Source organism: Anolis sagrei, chromosome 3 (genome assembly GCF_037176765.1).
Source record: "Anolis sagrei isolate rAnoSag1 chromosome 3, rAnoSag1.mat, whole genome shotgun sequence".
In the NCBI taxonomy this organism is placed as follows: domain Eukaryota; kingdom Metazoa; phylum Chordata; class Lepidosauria; order Squamata; family Dactyloidae; genus Anolis; species Anolis sagrei.
In genome coordinates this window covers 76,222,033-76,248,388 of record NC_090023.1, presented here as the reverse complement: position 1 = coordinate 76,248,388, position 26,356 = coordinate 76,222,033, and the positions used below count along the sequence as shown (strand labels likewise).

The window sequence follows — 26,356 nt, the reverse complement described above, 5'->3', positions numbered from 1 at the left end:
AAGCCCTAAACGGCCCCAGCCCAGTTTACCTGTCCAAACGCAACTCCCTTTACAAACCACTGTGAAAACTAAGATCTTCTGGGGAGGCCCTGCTCTCGGTCCCACCACCATCACAGGTGTGTTTGGTGGGGACGAGAGACAGGGCTTTCTCAGTTATTGCCCCCAGTTATGGAACTCCCTTCCTGGCAATATTAGATCAACCCCTCCCTCCCGTCCTTCAGAAGGATGGTGAAGACCTGGCTGTGGGACCAAGCCTTTGGGGCAGTGCAATGAGGCAATAACAGAATGGTGCCCTGAGATGGTTTCTAAGCAACTGATTTTAAAGTGGATATAAGTGATTTTAATGTTTGTATATATTTATGGTTTTATGTCCCGGCATTGAATGTTTGCTCTATGTATGTTGTGCTCCACCCTGAGTCCCCTGCGGGGTGAGAAGGACAAAATAGAAATGTTTTAAATAAATAATAAATAAATGTTCCAGAAATATTATCTCCTGAAGATGTGGGTGAAACATCAGGAGAGAATGCTTCTCGAACATGGCCATACAGCTCAGAAAACTCACAGCAACCCAATTTCCTGGAGAACTTACAAAATAAACTTTAATATGCCAAACAATAAAGTCACTTTGGCCATATATCCACATTAGCTGCATCAGTGGCTGGGGGGAGGGGGGGGGGGTAGGAAGGGGCGGTACTCCATGCAGTCATGCCAGCCACATGACCTTGGAGGTGTCTGTGGACAATGCCAACTCTTCGGCTTAGAAATGGAGATGAGCACCAACCTCCAGGCTCGGACACAACTAGATTTAATGTCAGGGAAAACCTTTACCATTACTACCAGGAAATGTTACTGTTAATTTCCTCTTGCTGTTGATTAAAGCAGCATGTGGAATCTTGGCATTCTGACAGCGATTCATAATACACCATCTGGGGGAGAAAATTCTATTTACTTTCACCAATGTTTCAAAAGCGTTGTTATTGTTAACATAAGCAGATATAATTTATCCATTGTTCCCTTTCAAACTTCCATTCATATAAACATAAACAACACTAGACCATTCATTATAATCATAAAATAGCTTTAATGTATGAGACCCAGTATTATATACTGCCCTTATAAAAAAAGGATTAACAGGTAACAAAACATACTTTAGAAACCTCTTGAAGCCATAAACACACATTCATCTGACTACTGTATTTCCATTCCGATATCTAGAAATACTTTAATAGATGAGGAACATTGCAAACACAATATGCTTGATCAATTTTTAGAAGTCTTGCTCAACTATGAAATTTTGCTTTGTTTACAAAACTTTAATTCAGATCTATATCCAGTGTTCCTTATATTTATTTATTCTCATAATGAATTAATCATACAGAAGTGATTTTGTACCAAAAGCCATTTAGGCAAAGGGTTGCTGTAAGTTTTTTGGGCTGTATGACCATGTTATGAAGCATTCTCTCCTGATGTTTAACCTGCATCTACGGCAGGCATCCTCAGAGGTTGTGAGGCCTTACAGCAACCCAGTAATTCCAGCAATGAAAGCCTTCGACAACACATTTAGGCAAATATGAGCACACACACATCCTGCACATATGCAGAAATTTTTACCATTCAAACTGGGGACAATTTGCACCATTAATTCCAACTCTGTTTTATTCTAAAAGCAAAAAATGCCTGAAGTTTAACAGTATTAGCAAAATATTGGTTAAGTAGGTTCTACAGAAAGAAAAATGAGCAGGAGGAAAAAAGAGAGACCGATGTTTACTTTCAATTGTATTGCTGCGCATTGAAGTCAGATGTATGAAATAAGCCACTATGAGGGCTGTTCAGTTCACAGTGAATACCACTGTTTAAATTACTGCTACATGCAGAAAACAGTTCTTAAAGAGAAAATGAGTCTTTTTATGAAATCCCAGCCGATTCCTCCATAAGAGAGTCATTACTGGACTCCTCCAAGTTCACCAAATCTTCATCATTTTCAGATGTTTCTGCTGGACGTTTGATACCTCGCTGTTGTGAAATGGACAGGATATATTTCATGTTGTAACAATTCCAGTCACAACTGCAGAAAGAAAGATCATAGAGAAGATTTTTGAGAGTCTCCTCAAAGCAGTGCTATCAAAAACTTCATTTGTATAAAATATAATCAAGACTCAAAAATACTCTTCTAGTTGAAATTGATTCACACACGAGGCTCATTATTCAACAATTATCACTGACCTCAATGGAACACAAAATGATTAAGTAATATGAACATCTGTCTTTGGTACTCGATCTATGATGTTTCATACATATAAGTCTCTGTTATTTAAATACAGGTATACCTTATGTAACAACATGGCTATGTTTGTGGTCATTACTTCTTTAAACAAAAAAAAACGGTACTGCAAGAAGAAATAACATTTTTTTTCTTGTAGGAGCGACTTGAGAAACTGCAGGTTGCTTCTGGTGTGAGAGAATTGGCCATCTGCAAGGACATTGCCCAGGGGATGCCAGAATGTTTAATGTTTTATCATCCTATGGGAGGCTTCTCTCATGTCCCCACATGGGAAGCTAGAGCTTGACAGATGGGAGCTTACCCTGCTCCCAGATTTGAACTGCCAACCAGTTCAGCCGGCACAAGGGTTTAACCCATTGCGTCACTGGGGGCTCCAAAATAATATGTGAACAATAAGGATAGGAGATTCCTACATCATGAAAAAAACCACCAGTTCAACAAAAGTTTCACTCAGAACTAATAATATGCACACAAAAATATTTTGAACCTCTCAGAAATCCACTGAAATCTTCCAAAATGCATGCAAAAGTTTTTCTTTGTTACAGCAGCCTCAACTCTTCCTATGATTCCCATTTTGGTGGTCAAACTTATATATCTATGCTTTTTAAAAAGAATGTGTGGTGTAGCTTATCTACTTTCTTTTTTCCCCTCACTGTTTTGCAATCACACATGCAGTGGATGTTTACCTTGCTTGTTATAGGAAGACAGGCATAGCAACAGTGGCATCGGCAAGACAGCAATCTGACCTTTCCAAACTCAAGGTTTATGGCATTGTTTACTACAAACATAATGCTATAAAACATAGATAAAAACCCGTGGTTCTCCAGCCCTCTTTAGCTATCCTCCCAATGCTAGTGCTGTGGGGGAAAACCCTTTAAAAAAAGACAGAATACAAGAAGAAAAATAGAGGCCAGATGGGTATTAAAAGGTTTTGTAAAAAGGTCTTTACTATCAGAGGCTTTGTTAACTGATGTATGCCTTATATGTGTGAGTGCATACTAGTAGCTCTTGCCATTCCATTACTTGATGCAATATGTTTTAATAAACAAAAAGTAAAAATTCTATGTTTTCAAATATCACATCTTTTAAACACTTATTGTATGCTGGGATTACCTATTAAATGCTCTTGTCTAGAAATCAATATTATTTTATGAGCAATGCAATAATGTTGTCCCAGAATGTTGACTACTAAACACAATGACCTTAAAGCAGAGGTGGGCAACTGTAAGGGGGCATTTTGAAGTAACATGAGCAAAAATAAGTTGGAGGTTTGTGGGGAAATATGTGCTGCCTTTTGCCCTGCTTAAAGCAGAATGAGTAGTGTGAATGAGTGCCAAAACAAAATCAAATAAAGCTAAAAAACTCTTTTACCAAAACACTTTCGGGGGTAAAAGAAAAGCCTTTTAGTTTAAATTTAGTTATTTGGTATTCATTCCTTTGTTATTGGGGAGAGAGGTGATTTTAAAGGGGGGGAAAGCAGTTGAATACATACAGTTTAGAGAGATCTTCAAAGTGGCGGTGAATGCTCCTCTGGAGAAAATGAACCGTAGGGAGCAATTTATTAGACCTGGAAAAGCAAAATCCATACAGCTCCATAAACCTCACAGTAGTTATAGTCATTCCGAACCTTCTTAAAGATACCAAATTGTTCATTTACACATTTAACAACATGAAGTATCAAAAAGTTGAAAAATCTTTATAACTGGGCCAGTCATTTGAAGACTATGGTATGGCCTTCATATCTGCAGGAGATACGTTCCCAGATATGTGACTAATAGAGAATTTACTATTTTCAAAAGAGCCTAGAGGTTCCTAAAGAGAATTTTTTTACTCAAATCTGAATAATCTAATCCGTAAAAGTCCAGACTGAAAAGGTAAATAAAATAAAATAAAATCAATTTTTGGTGCCTTATATAGTTCAGGTTCAGTTCAGTTAAGAGGACAGCAACTTTTCCAAAATTCTTACAGAGATAGAAACTTTGATTCTGTTACACTCTTCCTCCTACACTATCCTCCTAAACGCAAGCTCACTTACCTAGCCTTTAACTTGCATCCATGCAGCATAAGCAACTTCTGCGTCCAGATAAGGTAGAATTCCAAGTGACGAGACTTCTCAAAGGAAGACGCTAAAAATTCTAGTAACTTTTCAATATATAATTCTGGAAGTGATGAGGAGATGACTTCAACTGTTTTGTAAAAATAAATAAAACAGATGTATTGTTAATATCAAATGGCCAAAGGTACAATATGTAGAAGAGAATGTTTCTTAAACTATGGTTCCCAACCAAAATGGGGGTTTCCTTTACTCAACACTGGGGCCCCCCAAAAAATTCTGAATATTTCTATGAATTTGTTGTGCAGTGTATACAGGGGACTCTGCAGAAGATATGGCAGCCATACTCCATTAAAAGGAAAATCAGCCTATTTAGCCAGCCTTGCAAATGCTGATTTATCAGTAAAATGTTTTATTTTTATACTTATTTTATATACTTACTAGCTGTACCCGCCACGTGTTGCTGTGGCCAATCTTCCCTCCCTCTTTCTCTCCTTTCTTTCTCTCCTTTCTTCCCTCCCTCCCTCTTTCCTTCTCTCCTTCTCTACCTCTTTCCTTCCTTCCCCTCCCTTTTTCTTTCTCTCCTTTCTTCCTTCTCTACCTATTCTTGGATTGTAACTCCCAGCAATCCTCCTGATTGAGCTATCCACCTACTATCTATCTCTATCTAATCTATAGATCTTATCTATCTGGAGGACTGCTTGGAGCAGCAGTCCAGAAATAGGAAATAAGAAATATGTACGGATTTGGATGCTCTCAAAGTAATCCAAGGAGAAGCAAGCTTGCAGCTTGGAAGCAGTGCATTTGGAGCATCCTCTTCCCCTAAAGAGCCTGGTCTAGAGAATGCTGGGAGCTGTCATTTTTGTGCATGTGCTGTATCTCATTTAGCTTTTTTGGGCTTTTAAGTCCTTTCTGCTTTTTTTGGGAGGGGTTTATGAGTGATGGTAACATGTAGGTCTGTTAGGGGTGTAGTGTCCAAATTTTGTGTCAATTCGTCCAGTGGTTTTTGAGTTACATTAATCCCACAAACGAACATTACATTTTTACTTATATAGATATATCTGGGGTCATGTAAAAAGGGCTCCTGAGTTGAAAAGTTTAAGAAACCTGGCTCTAGATCGGGGGTGGACAACTTCAGAAGGTTCAGGGGTCAATTTTCTGCCACAGGTAATTTGCAGTCATTCACAGACAGCCAAAAATACTTAACCATGAAAATAAAGCATTCAACTATGACTCTGGAAACCACGGTTCGAATCCTCAGTCAGCCATGGAAACCTACTGGGTGGATTTGAGCAGATCACACTCTCTCAACCTTAGAGGAAGATGAGAGAAAATTTTCCCTGAACAAATTTTGCCAAAGAAACTCTGTGATATGTTCATGTTTGGGTCACTTCAAGTCAAAAATCACTTGAAGCCATACCACATAAATGAGGTCAAAGTCAACTTGAAGGCAGTTAACAACAAACACAATGACAAAACAAAACAATGTCTGGTTTTGAAAGAGAGGGATATTATTATGTTAAATACAGCAAGGAACCCCTGCAGTCTATTTAGATGTGAATCACTGTTCCAGGAGATACCCAAGAGAAACATTTCACCTTCTTTTTGAGAAGAGTTGGAGGTTACAAAATAACTGAGGGGGAGCACACACAACCTCATGCCGCACTTTGCTGACCCCTGCTTTAAATTCGATGTGACCCATCCAAAACTTCCAATCTCACACTATAAGTGTGTATATGCTTGCCACAAAATAAAAAACAAATCAACAAAATCCTATATTCCATGCTATCATAAATAGTCTCATTCGCCCTTTCCTTCTTGTTCCTATGATGGTTACTCAGAATGATCTTCCACCACCTGCCAGGTAATTGAGATAATTTGGGGTGTTATCTTTTCCCATGTTGACAGAACACAACGAAAGTGGCAGCAATAGTTCGGCTTACTTTCATCATATGGCACGGATTCCAGGACCTCTTGAATTAGCTTCTTTTCATTCAGCCGGAAAGCCATGACAATTGCCTTGGTGAACTCCTTCTGACGTAGTACTTTACGAATATTACTAGGAGTGATGTCAATTTCCAGGTCATATGGATCAAAGATCAGGCCAGCATCTAAAGAGTAGATGAGAAGGCCTTCGGTGGTGGTTGCTGCCCAGCTTCGTCCTGCAAGAGAAACACTGCTTGTGTTAATTAAAACTACATACCAAGAGGGACAGCAGGCAGGTTCAGGATAAAACAAAAGGCAACTTTGACACATGCGGTCTTAACAAATGATCTATTAATACAAAAAACCTTGTTACTTAAGTCCATTAAGTTATTAATGGCAGTATCAAAATATATAGTAAATAAAAATAAATAAATAAATAAAATGGGTGAATGATTTCACTAGTCAAATACACTATGAAAATGTTGATATTTGTCAAATACAATAGAGTCTCGTTTATCCAACCTTCACTAATCCAACATTCTGTATTATCCAATGCAGTCTGCCTCCCACCCAGAATAATGTACAAGATGGGAGAAAGAAAGAACTCTGGTCTGTTTTGATGCTAAATTCATAAAAACAGTAATTACTACATAATGCTACTGTGTACTGAACTGCTTTTTCTATCGATTTGTTGTAAAACATGATGTTTTAGTGCTTAATTTGTAAAATCATAACGTAAATCGACGTTTTATAGGCCTTTCCTTAATCCCTCCTTATTATCCAAGTATTATAAACGTTCTGCCAGCCCATTTATGTTGGATAAGCAAGACTCTACTGTACCTAAAAAGTATGGTTAGCTACACTATTCCTGATGTGAGCTACGATGGCATTTATCTAAAAAACCTGGTAAACCAATTGTGAAACACACCAGTAGGAGAGAAGCGGAGACAGGTCACTCTTATTTCTGGTTTAAAAGATCGAGAACTCATGTCACCTGAAAAACAATGAAAAACAGTTCAATATCATCCTTCAATAAATAATCTGTCATGTACATAATCAAACACAACCTTGCACATTAATTCCACTCAGCCACCAATAAGTGTGATAAATGCACTAGATAAACATATATGAGTGTGATAGTGCTTGGTAATATTCAAACAATTTTTAAGTTAGTGAAATACCAAGAAAACAAATTCAGACCCAATATTAATCAAGGGCCCTCAGTTACAAGCCAAGTTTTAATGAGTGAAAGCAAATAAGACTCTGAAATAGAACACACCAGGGAAAACAACTGAACCATTTTACAAAGCGAGATTAGAAATGAAATGCTACTGGCCTAGAAGAATCACAAAACCTAAAAACCTATGAACCGACTAGAACATTAAGATCGTCTGGGGAGGCCCTGCTCTCGATCCCGCCTGCGTCACAGGCGCGCTTGGCGGGGACGAGAGACAGGGCCTTCTCAGTGGTGGCCCCTCGGCTATGGAATGCCTTGCCGGCAGACATCAGACAGGCACCTTCGTTGCTGACGTTTCAGAGAATGGTCAAGACCTGGCTTTACGAACAAGCGTTTGGCTAAGCAATGCAACTAATCAAGGAAGACGGTAAATGGAACATAGGAACGGCACAACGACTATGAGAACGGATCTGATTTCAACTGAGGCGTTATATATGTTGTTTGTTGATTTGTCCTGTCTGATTGTTAATTGTTGTGGATCGACGGCGTCGATCCTGTTGTTGCATTGTTGTGTTTTAATTGCACTGTAAACCGCATTGAGTCGCCTGTTAAGGGCTGAAAAATGCGGTATAAAAATGAAGCAAATAAATAATAAATAAATAAATAAAAATAGTTGGTTTTTTCTTCAAAAAATTTAAATAACCAAGTTTTTGGTATTCAGATTCTGAGGACATGCACTTTAAACTTACTCAGAGGTACTGTTCATTGTTCAGACTCCTTCATGCTTCAGATTAGAGCCCTAGTACTGAAAACAGGTATTCCACACTCATGGCAAAAAGGAGCTATTTCTATTGATTGGCCCACAAACTGAAATAAAATGTTTTGATTACCACTTCTGTAAGTAAGACTCATGAAAGAATGTTTAAAAGAAAATTATACCTCTTCTCACTCCTGGAAGAGGGATGGCAACACCGTCATCATCTCCACCTCCTTCATCAATTAAGGCCATGCTGCCAAATTCAGTCATTTTCCTGCGATCCAAATGTTCCTGTGAAATAAATTATATGATGGATATATAATTTATCCAAGCAACATATGCATCTGTTCCGATCAAGTGTTTGGAATCTATATGATGTCAGAGACAGTGAAATGCATGGGGTGGGGAGCTTTGAGAAACGGATGAGGATTTTCAGGGGCCACCAAACTGTTGTTCTAGTACTGCATATAAGCTACAGTATACGCATCCCCATTTCCAAGAAAATCCAGTAATACTCTTGATTCCTGAATAAAAATGAAACACTCAAAAGACAGCTCAGAGGGGGAGAAAATAAACAGTGGTGCCATAAGACAGCAGCACTTTAGAACAGAAGCACTTGAATGTCTGCACCCCTGGGTCCAAAACAAAAATGTTTCTGTAGGGAAATACTGTAGCAGCAAACATGCCTGTTACATGATCTGCTAAACATCAAGAGTGGGCAACCCTATATAGGTGGTTTGTAACTTGTACATTGGAGATTGGGTGATGGAAGAAATGAGGAAAGATGGGGTTTTGGAAAAATTACTCTATACAAAAAAAAGAATATAACAGAATGAGACAAAACAAAGGAGACAACCCAAGGAATCTAAGCCCCTGCCTCTATTATCCCAATAGCTACATCATTACTTCTGTGTGGCTACATACAACTCTACTTCCAATAGGACTAAGCAAATAATCAGAGATGAACTATTCCGTTGTTATCATTTGAACATGCCTAGCCAGCTGAGCCAGGACTATGTTCACTTGGTGGACTATTTTATAGAAAGAAAAGAAAACACACCCACAAGTATACAGAATACACATTTTAATCACTAACCTCCATTGCATCTAAGGAAAGATTGCAAGATATCTCAAATTTCTTGATGAGAATCTGTTCTTTGACATGATAAATGCAAACAAACTTTGACAGCCCTCCTGCCAGAATACACTGCCCATCAGCAGAGTAACAAAGAGTGGTAAAAGATCTAAAAACAAGAAATAAAACAAAGTATACATGAGCAACTTCATCTCCACCTTATGGTTTCGAAGTCATACAGCTTAAACCTTCCTCCAGAATAATTATTTCAGAATATATCCATCTACCCTAAAGGGGCAGTCATATTAGTACAATTAGATTTGCATCAAATCTCTTCCAGATATATGAGGATTTATTGACATCAATTTCAGTTTCCTCACTAGGGAATAATCAGGAGAATTAATGGAATATGTAACAAAATATTGCACTTGAAGTGGTTCTGTCCAGTGCACTTTTCAGTAATATAGTCATTGCCCACTTCAGCTGGTGTTTCTTTTTCACCTGAAGCAATCTATTATGTGACTCCCAGGATCTATCCCAATTGCAAGTCCTGGCTACAGTAGACCCATTCCATCAATAGGAGCTTGTTCAGGACACTTCCATGTGCTCCACTACTTCAACATTCCTATTCTAGTTGAAACTAAGAATTGCTTTAGGCTCTACTGTGCACCAATCATTCTCAATCCTCCTTGAATTGACCATGGGTCCCTCCATTTTTTGAGGTGATGCACAGCCCTGTATCTGTAAGCCAGGACCCATGGTTTCACCTACTTGCATCTGACAAATATATGCCCTCTCTAGCAATTTCTTTGGTCCTTCGGGCAATTCTATCATATGTTTCTGGCAAAAGTTACCAAAGAGTCTCACTGGAGTATATAATAAATTCCTAGAGGTCTATGGTAACTTCCAGCAGAAATTGTTCATTTCAATAGGATTCGCTATTATCTTGAATCCTATTTCCATGATAAGTTCATGAACATATCCCCAAAGATATGGGAGGGGGGGTGTTGTACCGTACTTGTGTAAACCTCTGGGTTGCAACAAGCATGAAGGCAAACATTTATCATTAGAATCATGTTCATAATGTCACTACAAGATTTATCTGAAGTGAAATTAGCATCTACCTGTACAGATTAGCTGAACATATATAAATTTGAATCAACTAAATTACAAAGATTTCAAAAACATTTACATTTATTCTCTCACTACTTTTAACTGTTAAGGTTATACTCATATAAGAAAAGTTCTGGGCATCTTTCTTGAAATATTATCAACCCAAATATATAAATCTTCAATAGTCAGGCCTTTTTTGCAGTTAAAAGCCACGTTCCATTTAGAAAAGGAGAAGGCCATAACTTCTGAGATTTCAACAACACATGGGTAACCATGAAATGTTCAGCTTCCCACTCCTGTTCTGTAAACTTATCAGTAGTAGAGCAGGCATTTCATATTCAAAAGCAAATAGCTAGCTCTCCACAGAAAGTTAATGAATATTGAACTTACTTTCCCTTAGCTGATTGCTTGGCAGTTATCTTGTCCAGTTCCTTTCTCCCCATCTGCAGGTCATGCCTCCCCACAATGGACCCAGTCTGCATGGCATTTTCATGATCCCAGAAAGTGATCTGTCCATCCAGGGAAGCAACAGCAAGTTCCTTGCCATCCAGACGGAAAGCCACAGCAAGTACTGCAAAAGTTGGTGAGTCAGGCCTGAATTAGAAACCTTTCTTACTACAACACTGTCAGTTCCACAAATGAAAATAGAGTCATACAAACAGCAGATTGAAAACCGCTGAACAGCATCAATATCTTACATTACAAAGACACTCATTTAATGGAGTGTGTCTCTGTTGATTCTGCTTAATTCTCTTAAGTAACCTTCAATATCATCTACTTACTATGATATCTTTCTGGGTTGGAACCTGGAGCATTTATTTCTATATTTATTTACTAGCCTTCCCCTGCCACACATTGCTGTGGCCCAGTCTGTATATATATGTTTTGTGTGTGTATATGTGTGTATATTCACTGTAATGTATTTTTATTTTTTGGCTTTTTAAGTCTCTTCTGCTGTGTTTTTCAGTGTTTTTATGAGTGATGGTCACTTGTTGGCCTGATAGGTGTATTGTGTCCAAATTTGGTGTGAATTCACCCAGTGGTTTTTGAGTTATGTTAATCCCACAAACAAACATTACATTTTTATTTATATACCACTTTTCTCACTCCTGAGGAGACTCAAAGCGGTTCACAACATAATCAATGGCAAATTTCAATGCCTCACATGTATAAACTTTATATATCAAATCAACAACATGACAATAGATTAAAACCATTAAAACTATAATGACAGCCAAAGATATAACATAAAACATTTGGACACTGCATCAATCCCAGGTGTCTTTAGCTACTTCCATATTCTCATAATTCTGTCATTCGTTGAATGCCTGCCTGAATAATCAAGTCTTAGGTTGTTTCTACAGAGCCTCCCTCCCCCCCTGGAAGAGCAAACCCAGATGTGCACTGGTCTTATGCTGAAAGAAAAATCTATGTTATAGTTTGAACATCATGCAAACAATAATAGTGACTGAAAATATTTAAAAGAGATTTACCATCTGAGCCAAGTTGGAGAGTTTCCTTGGTTCTCCAGCTATCCAGCATATCCCACAATCTTACTGTTTTGTCCCAAGAAGCACTTGCTAGAACACATTTCGTTGGATTAAAAGACAAACTGCTGATGGGGCCCTCATGGCCAGCTAAGACCTAATGAAAAAATGCATACATAAACAAATGAACACAATGTACTGCTAGTTTTATAAATTATCCTCAACAACATAAATCAATGCACATACAATCAATAGCTGAAAGACTGCACATTACATAGATTATCAAGCTGAAATTCCAATATTTTAATTTACTATGGCATATAACTTTCAGAAAAATGGTAAGCAGAGGCTGGATGGCCATTTGAATTTCTGTACATTTCAAAATCACAAGCTGCTCATCTAAGCAAACTGGCAGACAGATGGGATAAAGGACAAGAATACCAATACTAACACACTGTGGACAACATGCGACAGTATCATGACTAAGAACAATGGGCTGGAACTAGCACAGGACAATATAACGTAGCTGGCCTGGATAAAACATTATTGTAGGGGAAACAAAACTAAGGAGACATGGAACAGACCATTCTGCTCACCTCACAAAAAAGCTATCATAGGTGAGAAGGCACAACAACAATAACTGCACAGAAAAGAGGGATTAACTGCTAAAATAATAATTTCAATACAAAAAAGTCTCATTAAGTAGTAAGAGAAATTGGGAAACCATGTATTATAGAACCATGTACTTTCACTGTGGCTGACTATCAATTTTAATCACAGAAGCTTAGAACAATCAGCACTCCACATTTGCAGTTTGATTTTTGTGGATTTGAGTATTTTCAGATTCGATTATGATGCTTTCATAGAATCATAGAGTTGGAAGAGATCTTGTGGCCATCCAGTCCAACCCCCTGCCAAGAAGCAGAAAAATTGCATTCAAAGCATCCCCGACAGATGGCCATCCAGCCTCTGCTTAAAAGCCTCCAAAGCTCTAGGTCAGTGGTTCTCAACCTGTGGATCTTCAGGTGTTTTGGCCTACAGAAATCCCAGCCAGTTTACCAGCTATTAGGATTCCTAGGAGTTGAAGGCCAAAATATCTGGGGACCCACAGGTTGAGAACCACTGCTTTAGGTCATCAAGGAAGACACTATGATGAACTTCCACCAGAAGTTCATCTTACTGATTCTATGGTCAACTTCCCACAGAGTTGATCTCAAGGAGCTAGAAAGGTGTACACTCAGGTAAAACAGGGTTTTTATTCAGATTTTTCCACTTTCATTGAAGTCTTGCATCCCAAATCCATAGAAAAAAAGAAGGCCTATGTAATGTTTATTTAGATCTCTACCAATAGATACTTCCTCTTCTAAAACAATGGATGTAATAAAAATGGATAATTATGTGGGGACTGTCAAAACAGAAGCCTGCTCCTTACATCTAAGAGCCGTCCACTCTTCACAGACCACACAAATATTTCAAAGGAGTCCTGAGAACCTGCTGACACAATCTCGCCACCAGAGTCCACAGCCAAGCAAGAGAACTGGGTGGGTCGGGGTGAAGTGAAGGTGCGGAAATTGCGGTATCTGTTTAAAATATGAAAAAGTTATATTTCAAAAGAAACTTCTATGCTTAAAACAATTCAACATTTCAAAAGAAGTTTGACAAAGTAAGTTTTTCATTATATTTGTACAACAAAAGGATGATGACAAGTCAGTTTCTGATATAAGATTTCATTTGATATGGAATTCTTTCAACTTATCAAATGCAACTTCTAGATGTTACAATAGCACTTGAGGACAGTATTACATGAGAATTTGCACATCTAGCTTAACGAATATGTGTGTCACCTGTATAGAGGCAGTCCCCAAGTTATGAACAAGATAGGTTGTGTAGGTTTGTTCTTAAGTTGAATTTGTATGTAAGTCAGAACAGGTACATTTTTTGAGTGTAACTCCAGAGATAGATAGACAGCTAAGCTTTGGATAGCACAGGGAAGGGTTAACCCCCCCCCCCCCCTTGGTGTTTGTTTTGCTGTCTGTGCCCCTGTTCAGAAGATTTCACCTCACTCTCTGTCCCTGTGAAAATTGGATTTTGAAAAATTTGACTTGTTATAGAAACAAGTATTGGTGAGAAAGCTTCCGTGGAGACACTTTTTGCCCATGATAACTCTTTCAGGAGTGAATTTCCTTTCCAATGGGAGATTTCTGTCACTTCCTACTGTCTCAGCTTCATCTTAACTGTGAGCCATGTGTAAGTCAAATGTTTGTAACATGGGGACTACCTGTATAATAAGTCTCCTCATTTTATACATATTTAGAACAAACGTTAGCCCATGAAAACCAAATGCACATGAAAACCAAATGCATTCTCAGTCACAACTACTTAAAGTTCATCTCCATGGGTTTGCTCTTGATAACACTAAGATTAAATTGAGCCCCTGGTTTCTATTCCATGTTAAAATAAAGTTTAAATTATTACCTGTGCAGATCAAAAGCTCGCACTGTGCCATCCAGGGAAGCACTCAAAATGACATAACCGGAGGTGGTAAATGTTACTGCAGATATGCTACTACTATGTTCTGTAAAGGTGACAAAGCAGAAGCCACTGGTAGTATTCCATACCTTTACCTGCAAATAAGACAGAACAAGAATTTCATCAAGCTCCGGACTGGCAGCCAACAGCTTTGCAGTTTGGCAATAATCCACAGACAAACATCAGTCCATGAACCACCACTTGAGTACTAGAAGTTATACCACGTTTAACTTCAACAAGTGACCAACACCCACCAAAAGTACATTCCTCTATATAACACCATTAATTGTCACCTTCCTTGGAAAATTAGCTAGTCAGGCTTAAATGCAAAACTCAGAATTATGCCTTTGAAAGCTTAGTGCCACAAACATCTCATTATGCCCTTATAACTCTCACTGGCAACTAACCAACCTCAGGTGGTTGACGCCTATGATACACATGTTGTTTCTGTTCCATGTGTTTAAAAATAAAACCAAAACAAACCACAGCAAAATAGGAAGAAAAACATACATAAAAAAGAAGGGGAAATTCTACCTCTTATGACCTGTTTGCCAAAATTGAAGAAAACAACCCACTATTCTAGAACGTCATTTTATGGTTACAGTATATCAATTGGGAAAAATCGCAATGTCACCAATCACTGCAGACTTACTTTTCCATCATGTCCACCAGTAACTAAGTACTGTCCATCCGGAGAATATGCAAGTGACACCATACTGTTGAAATGACCTTGCTGCTTCAACACATAAGACTCACTCTGCCATTCCCACACCAGGAGTTGCCCCAAACCTGTCAATACAATCAAAAGATATACAAGGCATATAATTCAATTCAAAACCAACTGCAACATCAGCATAGTTTCTTGAAATATTCTAACATTTATAAAGTCAGAAGTCACTGTGATATATAAAACACAGTGTTTGTTCACCAGGCTTTTAAAAAACCCTATCAATTATTTCAGCACTAAAGGAAGATACACATATGCACATTCTTTCTCTATCTCTCTGTATACAGGCAGTCCCCAAGTTACAAACATCTAATTTGCAAACAACTCATAGTTACAGACAGGGGTGACACAACAGAAAGTGAGATAAATCTACCCCAGGAGTGAATGGAAATTCACTCCTGAAAGAGGTATAATGGGGGAAAGGGGTCTCCACTGACGCTTTCTCATCAATTATTGTTTCCACAACAAGCCAATATTTTCACAGGGGCATAGAGTGAGGTGAAATCTTCTGAACAGGGGCGTAGACAGCAAAACAAACATTAAGGGGTTTTTAGCCCTTCCCTGTGCTATCCAAAATGAAGAAAAATATTTTTGGCTGTAGTTCCACTTTAAAAATGTACGTGTTCCAACTTACATACACATTCAACTTAAAAACAAATTACAGAAAAACAAATTACAGAAGCTATCCTATTCGTAAATCAGAGACCATCTGTATTTATATATCAATCTAAACTTCAGATGTGGTTTATAACAAGATTTGAAACAAGATTTTGGCAAAAACATGGTAATAAAAGCAAAAACCAAATTGAACAAATTATCATTTTGAAGCACTGTGAATCTTTAAAAAGGAAAAACGCAGCACAGACACACCCAAAAAAACAAAAAAACAAAAAACAAAACTCCCCACAACCAAATGATTGTCAAATGGCAATTAATTGTTGAAGGAGTTGGGGCCCTTCCAGACAGGCCCTTTACCCCAGGATCTGATTCTAGATTATCTGGCAGTGTGGACTCATATAATCCAGTTTAAAACAGAAAACCTGGGATCAGATCCTGGGATAAAGGGCATGTCTGGAAAGGCCCTAGGACTGCTGGGAGTGAGGGGCAATATAACCACCAATTGAAGGGAAGTCCACAACTTGGGAACAACCACCAAGAAGTCTTTCTCCCATGTCCACACCAGACAAACTAGCGATGAAACCAAGAGCAAGCCCTCCTCTGAGGATCTAAACACACTGGCAATCTCACACAAGGAGATACGATTTTAAAGAAAATTTGAGAGTAAAGTGTTAAAACTTATACCTATCAAGACAGACAGTATTGGGTTCTATAGCCGATAAAACACTCGGTTGCCAATGGATTTCATGAACACATCTGAAATGTTCACATACTCAAGCTATAGAATGATTTCGGCATAATGTATTTCATAATGGGTCCTGAACCTACAGGCACTTACCTGCACATCCAAAAGCAATCCAGTCACCTGTGTTATTGATAGAAATAGATGCAATCCTCTGGTCTGAAATGCTAAGCAAAAAAAAAAAAAAAACCCCAAGGAAAATGTTAAAACCAAGGAAGAAGATTAAGAGCAAGGCAGAGCTTTTGAGTTCTGATACCAGACTTCCAGAAACAGACATATTCATTCATTATTAAGTTATGAAATCGCCTAAAAGAGAAAAGGACACTAAACTCAAACATTTAGCTTGAAGTCAAGTCAGGCAAAGTTTTGCAAATCCTCCAAAGTTAATCTGGTGCAACAAATGTTTTAAAATGCAAAATACGCTGTGAATATATTTAAGATAATTTCAGCATAATCACATAATCTATTTCAGTATAATAAATTTACCATTGAATAATTGAAGAGAAATTGCTGAAACTTGGGCTTATGAATCACTGTACAAAGAGTGCAAATGTTTATGTTGCTGTTAGACATTCCTCTAATGGAGAACACACTAGTAGTGCAGACAAAGATTAAGAATTTTTAAAGTTTGATGTATCTTCAGAATCCCTAGTGCCAAACACCTAAACACACAGAAAAGAACAGATAAACTAACACTGGGTTTTTTGTTGGGTTTTTTTTGCAAAGCAAGCAGTCAGACCGTTTACATTCAGTCAGCACACACTACTATGCAAATATGCAAATCCCCAAGGAATGTTATGTGCATAATTTGAACCATAAGTTATTATGTACATGGTGTGGAAGCTTCTTCCTTGGAAGCTTTTAAACAAATGGTGGATGGCCATCCATCAGGAGTACTTTGATTGTGCTTTTCCTGCATGGCAGGGGGTTGGACTAGATGGCCCTTATGGTATCTTCCAACTCTATTATTCTATTATCCCATTATTCTATGATTCTATGGCGTGATTCATCAGTTAAACCTTATTTGGGCATCCATAAAAAACTGATGGTATAAGCCAGTGGCTCTCAACCTGTGGGCCCCCAGATGTTTTGACGATCAACTCCCAGAAAACCTAACAGCTGGTAAACTGGCTGGGATTTCTGGGAGTTGTAGGCCACAACATTGCACAAAGCTTCACATTGCACCTTTACTGCAAACTCATCCCGTTTGTTAATTTTCCTTGATTTTCTTACTACTCTCAATCTACTCTTTTATCCTGCACTTGTATTCAATGCAACTCCGCATGCATGCCTTGGAAAATCAGTATTTCCCCAATGTTTGCCTATTACATCCCCTTGATTCCCTCCTCTCCTAGGACCTCTCCAAAGAGATCTACAATGACTGTCAGCAACTGTCTCTTATGGCTGCAGCAAACTGAAAACAAGCACTGTAGTCAGAACCCTGGGTCACTGCTGTGCATATTAAATGATTCCTAGCCTTCAGCTATTTTTTTAACACCACACTAGTCTTCAATAAGTAATGAAAATGCCAACCTTAAAGAATGGATGAGATTGAATTCTGGAAGCTCATGAAGGTGAAATATCCCAGAAGCAAAACCAGTGACCAGCAGGTGGATTTTCTTGTGGTAAGCTGCCGCTGTCAGATTGTTAAAATCTCCCTCTTTGTTGAAGAAGTGTCTGAGGAAAAGATAAGGCACACATGTACCACTGACACATGATGAATAAAAGCATGTTTATCATTCAGTTAGTTTCACGATAAAGAACAATTTGATAGATATGGGATGAAGGACATATGGTTTATGATACAATGCAGTTCTGGACATAATAAAAAGAAAAGGAATAGTGCTAATGAAAAATCTAATTGAAATCCCCTTCCCAATGTCCTATGTCAAATGAAGACATGTGTAATTTGCTTCTGTTGAAACCAGGAAACAGAGTTAAGCCTCCTGATGGACTCTTGCTCAGTTCTTTCAGATTATAATCTGTTTTTGAAGCTCTTTTGTTATATGATAGCCACATTGAGGTCAGTGACACAATCCCACAACAAGACGAAGTGTTTTTCAACTGCATAACTCAGTCAGAATCCAACCAAATTATTTTATTCCCAGGCTCCCTCATTCCCAGTTTACCATGAAATGATTCATTTTGAGCAGGTAAGAACAGGACAAAGAGGTACGCTAGATTTGAAAGCACAAGCATGTTTTATTAAACACACCTCTCCTTTGATCCCTGTACCGCATGTGCCTATAGAAGATCACTTACTTGGCAGCACATGAATATTTCACTTTCTCTGTTCTCCCTTTGTCATTTGTGCTAGCTTTTCCATGGACCTCTTCACCCTTCTGTTCTTCTGTCAGCTCTTCATCTGGATCTACTGCAGATTCTTCTTTGTCTTCAGAACGGTCTTTTGGCAGTCTAGGTTTCAAACCGCTTAGCTCCGTATCACACTGCCAAATACACAAAGCTCCATCTCGGCTGACAGTGTATAACTGAAATACCAAGTCAAAATGTTTACACTTATTGCACAACAGAAATGATTCATTAACAATACTTGACCTCCCAAAATATCTAACAATAACCCCTAACAGTGACTTTCTATTGCAGGCATCCTCAAACTGCGGCCCACCAGCTGTTTGGTCCTTCAACTCCCAGAATTCCTGACAACTGAACAAGCTTGTTAGGGCTTCTGGGTGTTAGAGGCCCAAACAGCTGGAGGGCCGCAGTTTGAGGATGCCTGTTCCCTGTTCCATTGGATGGAACCTCAAAACAAAATTAATAAAATCTTATTGACCTAAAATTACAATACAGTCCACTTCTGTGTGTACTCTTTTGCTTTTGTCAGAAAACTGTTTGGCTGTATGGCATTTAATGCACTCAGTTTTGTAACCAAGAGAATATTGTTATGATGGCATTTGTTCCATCTGTGTCACAGAGTACTCAGTGTACAATAGAAATAATATAAATAACACATTATACCACAATTTGCTTAGGTGGTATTAACATAACATATCTATAACATCATTTACTGGCTTGCTTCCAGCTGCTCAGCACATCGATTATCACCATATTTTAAAGGTGCACTACATAAATACGTAAGGATTTGAAGAAAAATACAGTTCACTCACAAACCAGAGTTACCTTGAAACAAAATAAACTCAGTGGAAACATAACAACATTAAAAACAAATGTACAAAACATTCAGATACATACATCAAGACTCTTTTCTTCAAAAAAACAGGCTACTATGACATCCTTATGACCTCCTAGCACATAATAAATCAGATTGGCCCATCGTTCTGCTCCAAACACCCAAGTTGACATATCCTTGCTGCCTACTGCAAAACACCTGAAATTACAATAGTTAAAAATGAGTTCAGAAAAGAAATATCCTGGAAAAAATTCAGCAAACACTGCATAGCTGTGGATAAGTTAACACACAGCCAACTATCTTGTCACATGCTAACATCCATCACCAGAAGATCACGATATAATCCTTCAACATCGTATTGTTAAAATAAGGAATTCATTAGGATGTGTATATAAATAGAAGTTTGGATCTAGATATCAATTATGCAATTTTATTCATGGAGGAATAGGACATGCTTCTTGCCAGTTCCTGTTTTTCCCTGGAGTCTTTCCACTTTCCATCTCTCTACAGCAAAGCTTCTTAAACTGTTGGTCCTGACCCGAAATGGGGTCCCCGTAGCTCAATGTTGGGTTCATAAAAATTGGCAGCAGTAAAAAAAAAAAATCTGAACACCACACATTTACACAAATCTGTTAGCAACAACATGCCATGTTGACAGTGGAGCCGGCAGAAAATGATTCACCTGTACTCCACAGAAAGGAAAATGTTTAGCAAATGTTGCAAATTCTGATTATTATCAATAATGAATTATTTTTATACTTATTTTATATGCCTGGGATCATATAAAAATTTCTCAGACAGAAAGGGATTACAAGTAGAAAAGGTTTAAGGAGCTCTGATCCAGAAGACTGTATTTCAGAATAGCATAAAAATGTAAAGGTTTCCCTTTGCCATTAAGTATAGTCACATACGACTCTGGGGGTGATGCTCATCTCCATTTTGAAACCAAAGAGCCGGCGCTGATCGTAGACGCCTCTAAGGTCATGTGACCAACATGACTGAATGGAGCACCGTTACCTTCCTGCTGGTGCGGTACCTATTGATCTACCCACATTGACATGTTTTCGAACTGCTAGGTTGGCAGAAGCTGTGGCTAACAGAGGGAGCTCACCCTGCTCCCCTGATTTGAACTGCCAACCTTTCAGTCAGTGAGTTCAGCAGCTCCACAGTTTAACCTGGTGCACCACTGGGGGTTCAGAATAGGATAAGAACTGGCAAATGGAGCTAGGGCAAAGGGACCATTAGAAAAAGTATCTTTACCTTTTCTTCCCCATAAGGAAGCATCGGAATGTCTCTGCTAAACCTATAATCCATAGACACACTTCTAGACTTCTATTCACCTCAAGAGGTTTACATTACTACTGTAAACCTTCTCGAAATACAATAAAGTGAAATAAAATATTGCACTAAAATTGCCAAAATCACTGAAGGTTATTGACCAATTCAGTGATCAAAAACATGCTTGGCAGAAAGACCCCACATTAGTATCTATGTAATTTGGAATCATTGCAGAGTCAATGCTACAAAAGTAAAGATTCCACCTTTTTGTGTTACTATAAATTGCTTATCATTGGTTTACATACAATACAATTTGTACAAAAAGGAAAACGTTCTAAAACGTTCTCGGGGAGAGAAGGTGATCTATAAATAAAGTATTTATTATTTATTATTATTTCTAATGGGTGAAAAAGTACACAACAAATTACAGCTCTATAGCAAAGTGTTACTTGGGTGACACTCCCAGGCACACTCCTTTCAGAACCATCAAAAATTTTCAAATCTGTCAGCAGAAACGAACAGCACAATTTCCATTAACTTTCAATGTATTTGCTAATTTTTATCACTTGTAGTAAAATGCATACAAACTTACTTAGAATCATCAGTCCAATCAATGCATGTTGTTTCATCGTATGCACCATAATAGGTAGTGTCAAGTACAAATGCATTGAATTCTCTCTTCTTCCCTGGGGCATGGTACATCATAGCTACCTTGTCCTTCGTGACCACAAATTTCCTGTTTCATATAAAATGAAGAGATAATTTCATGTATACAAATCTTCAACAAAGACATAATCCTTTAAAAGGTGAAGACAATCAGTTTTAGATTACAAGTATTTAAATAATTAACTTTGAAAGGTGCAAGAACACAAGAAAGAGAGGGACACAGAAGTTTGTATCAGGGATAGAATCCAATCCTCCATATACGGCTAGACTGCTGCTCCCAGCATTTCTCATCACTGATTAGTCTGGTCTGGCTCAGACTGATGGATGTTATATTTCAACTCTGGAGATGTATATTTTGCCTGCTCTTGGTTCATATTGACAATATAATATAGTTATTTGTAATCAATGTGCTATTAAATACTTTTACAAACTGAAAAAATTGCATTTGCTTTCACCTCAGGAAGCTGGATCAAAGAAAGACATATTTACTTGGAAGTAGATCCCCTTAAGGCCCCTTCCACACAGCTGAATAAAATCTCACATTATCTGCTTTGAAGTGGAATATATGGCAGTGTGGATTCAGGTAGTACAGAGCCTTTCCACACAGCCATATAATCCAGAATATCAAGGCAGAATAACCCATAACAACTGGTTTGACTTGGGTTATCTGAGTCCACACTGCCATATAACCCAATTCAAAGTAGATGTGGGATTTTATACAGCTGTGTGGAAGGGGCCCGAGTTCAAAGCAGATATTTTTGTCCTGATATTTTGGGTAATATGGCTGTTTGGGAGGGGTCCTTAATTTCATGTAACCCATTTCTAAAAGTGCATCCTTAGTCTCTACTTCAGGCTAAACAAAATATCAACATGAAATGATAACAGAATAACAACTACTAGCATTTATAGAAACAGAAAAGGAGTAAAAAGAAGCAGAAGAACTTCCTCATACTTTCCATTTGGAGAAAAGCAGACACTGTGCACAGGTTTCTGAAAATGGAACTGATGAATAACAGATTTACTTATCAAGCTGACAAGTAAGGCAGCTCCCTCTGCAGGAAAGACAACAATGAAACAATTCAGACCATCTTCAAATAACAGATAACTTTAAAAACAATATAAGCCACATCATTGCTAAGGTCTCTCAATACAACCTCTCACATTTAAGGAAAATTAATAGTCCGCTTAATTCCAGCAGCAAGTGCATAATGTCTTGGGTGCACACCAATAGAACAAATATGAAATATAAAACAAATTGGTTTATGGGAGAGTAAATATATTTTTGGGCACTGAAAAACACTTCTGAAAAACTGCCATTTTTATGCACTGGCATATTCTCTGTTTTCCTAACAGATCGGAGACAACAGGTCATTCAGTTGAGCAACTGAAGTCAATTGCCTTGCATAATTATATTTCGTTGTATACCACTTATTTGCTTAATTTATACTCTGCCTTTCTCACGCCACAGGGGGACTCAAGGTGACTTATAACTTTGGCAAAATACCACTTGAGAAGATTATACTCAAACGGGTTTTTGGCTATTCTCCAAATAGTTATGAATGCCCTTTTCTTTTTTAAAAAATTTATTTTTAAAATTTATTCTTCAATTTATTCTTAAAAGAAATCTAACTATAATTCAATATCACTTAATATAATTGTTGATATTGATCTTGCTTTTCAAGATCTTATAAAAACAAGTACCTTCGTCAATAAGTATAGCAAGATTTCCATCTGGAGAGAGTCCCACACATGCAATATTATACCGGGTTGCAAGTGGCAATGTTTCAGACTTGTTACTGGAAGAAAAGTAAGAAAACACCATGGTAAAAATGACAAAACAGTATGGTAAAAAATAGGGTTTTTTTGCAGAGTGATTATCTCAATTACACCTTCTGCCCAAACGGGGAAAGAAACTCTGCAATTCTGCACAAAGAATCAGATTTTCCAGAGCAATGTCAACTAAAATATATGAGACACCAGCACAGAAAACAGAATCAACATCCCCTTCAGCATTAATTCGGGATACTAGTCTTGATTCTTATTTCTTCATCTTCTAACTGTGAAGATGGAATGGCACATTTCTTCTATGACAGTGCAGCAATTCTGCCAAATCTTGCTCTGCCATTTCTGTATGCATGGAGGTGGTATAGAGCTTATAAAGGCTATTATAACACAACACAAACTCTAGCATGTTCTACCAAGTTGGGAAAATTCAGACATTGGCCCAGTGGCAGGCTGCACGTACAGTATATTACTAGAGCACAGGTCTAGCCAAAATATGCATGATACCATCATCAGGAAATGATGAATTAGCCACTGCAATCATGAACATACTGTGTTAAATAGTTAAGAGCTGCACTGATGAAGGCATTGGCTGCACTAATCAAACCACAGCTATAGAAGAAGGATGTCAGAAAACAAATCAAAGACATTTTAAACAGCAGCATTCATATAGTTTTGTCAAGAAGGGAATAATGTCCTATCCATGATCTCTTTGAATCACACATCATTTGAAATGTTTGGTATCATAGCAATAGTAGAGAACACATACTTTTTCAAGTCAAAGAGAGAAATTCGGTTTCCCACAGGACTGATCAGAGAATTTCCATCAGGAGTAAAATTCAGGTTTCCACGTCGGTAGACTGTACCCAGCAAGTTGGAGAACTAGGAAGAGAACGTTATATTCAATCCACCCACAATCCTAAACCTGTCCCAAGAGCAGATATCATTTACATCAGTGCTACATAAATACTTGAAATAAATAAAAACTCAAAATAGGGATTTATGGATCTTTTGTGAGTGTGTGTCAGGAGCAACTTAAGAAACTGTAAGTCACTTATGGTGTGAGAGAATTGGCCGTCTACAGGGACGTTGCTCAGGGGACGCCCGGATGTTTTACTATCCTGTGTGAGGCTTCTCTCATGTCCCCGCATGAGAAGCTGGAGCAGACAGATGGGAGCTCATCCCACTCCCCAAACCACCAACCTTTCTGTCAGCAGTCCTGCTGGCACAAGGCTTTAACTCAATGCACCAATTCATAGACCGATGCCAGTCCATAAATTACTGGTTGCTAGTCCAAGAGTTTCCATGAAAGAATGCTGTAGTCAGTGGGTACAAAAGTGTTACAGGCCAATGGCACATAAAAAGGGGGGATCCCTGCAAGCCCTCTGCATGGGATAGTCAGAGAAACACTGCTTTTGGTTTAGAGTTGGAACAAAACCATAGCGAATACCAAGGATCCTCTGTATTTTCTTGTTAGATAGGGGCATCAATCCTATTGGTTATCCAGATTGCAATATACCCACTGAATTGATTCAATATAGCTATACACTGACTCACCATGCAACAACTGGTTCAATGGGATAACTTCAAATGAGCATAACAGAAATCCAAACAGCAAGGAAGAGTTGCTGGGAGCCCTGCTTCTCCCCTAGAGCTGTGATGTCCAAATGTTGGTCTTCTGGTTATTTTGGACTTCAATTCCCAGAAGTCCCAGGCAGCTTGGCCAACAGTCTGGGATAATGGGAACTGAACTCCATAATATTTGAAAGACCAAACTCTGGGAATTACTGTCCTGGAGCAATATTTTCCAAACTCTTCTAGGTGTATTGGAATTCAGCTCCTAGAATCCCTGATCACTGGACTTGATGGGAATTGAAGTTTGAAACATTGGAGGCCTAGAGTTGAGGAATCACTGAAGTTATTTATTTATAGTATGTCTAGCATGCCTTTCTCAGCCCTAAGGTGACTCAAGGTGGGTGACAGATGGGCAACAATTCGATGCCACACATTCATAAAAAATACAATTAAAAACATTCTGAATAACAATATAAAAACTATTAAAAACATATAAACACTAGTGTGTCCTGTTAAACTCATTTTCCAGTAGCATCGTCTAGCCATTTCATGCTCATTCTTCATATTTATCTATTACGCTGCACTTCTGAAAGCTTGCTTGAGGAGCCAAGTTTTTACCTTTTTTTCGGAAAGTCAGGAGGAAGGGGGCCGATCTAATATCCCTAGGGAGGGAGTTCCACAGCCAAGGGGCCGCCACTGAGAAGGCCCTGTCTCTTGTCCCCGCCAGACATGCCTGTGAGGAACGCAGGCTCGAGAGCAGGGCCTCCCCAGACGATATTAAGTTCCTAGATGGTTCATAAAGAGATATGTTCAGGTTGTCACAGATTTCACTTTTTAGAGCCAAACATATGAGATGCATCTACATCAGGCCTGGGCAAACTTGAACCTTCCAGGTGTTTTGGATTCCAACTCCCACCATTCCTGACAGCCTCATAAAGAGATATTTTCCCCCTCAGCTTAGCGGCTGAGGGGGAAAAGAAAGGGGCCTGAGGCTGTCAAGAATGGTGGGAGTTGGAATCCAAAACACCTGAAGGGCCCAAGTTTGCCCAGGCCTGACCTAAACTGTAGAATGATGCAGCTCTGGAATCAAGGGAGATGTAGTTTGTTGAAGCACCAGCACTTTAGCAGAAAAGGCTAAAGACCCTTTGAAACTACAGCTCCCGCGATTCCACAGCATGGAGCCAAGGCAGTTAAAGTAGTGTCAAACTGCATTCATTCTCCAGTGCAGTTGAACTCTAAGTTTCACAAGAGAGGCAGCCTATGAGGCAACAAGAAAGCAAGACGGGGCAGGGGGTCACTGTAACTGCTACAGCAAAGCCTTCTCTGACCTTGTAGGCGAACTTCATCCCGGCAGCCGCTTCCCAATTGCTGCCAAACTCCGAGAGGCCAGCACGTGAAATGTGGATCCGCCGGAAGGCTTTC

The 26,356-nt window shown here is 38.6% G+C and overlaps 1 protein-coding gene across 1 annotated transcript; it reads right to left on the bottom strand.

Annotated features, from left to right (window-relative positions):
* Positions 1 to 1,061: 1,061 nt before the first annotated feature.
* PWP2 (PWP2 small subunit processome component) lies at positions 1,062 to 26,356 on the bottom strand. The gene is made up of 21 exons (XM_060770249.2): positions 26,263 to 26,356; positions 24,129 to 24,241; positions 23,279 to 23,373; positions 22,530 to 22,629; positions 21,504 to 21,647; positions 19,696 to 19,831; positions 18,748 to 18,974; positions 18,019 to 18,162; positions 16,582 to 16,652; positions 15,051 to 15,187; positions 14,345 to 14,493; positions 13,302 to 13,449; positions 11,876 to 12,026; positions 10,773 to 10,953; positions 9,291 to 9,438; positions 8,377 to 8,485; positions 7,189 to 7,254; positions 6,278 to 6,496; positions 4,317 to 4,467; positions 3,774 to 3,848; positions 1,062 to 2,065 (listed from the first exon to the last, which is right to left on the bottom strand). The coding sequence occupies exons 1-21, from the start codon at positions 26,278 to 26,280 to the stop codon at positions 1,906 to 1,908; spliced, it is 2,742 nt and encodes a 913-aa protein (XP_060626232.2). The 5' UTR covers positions 26,281 to 26,356; the 3' UTR covers positions 1,062 to 1,905.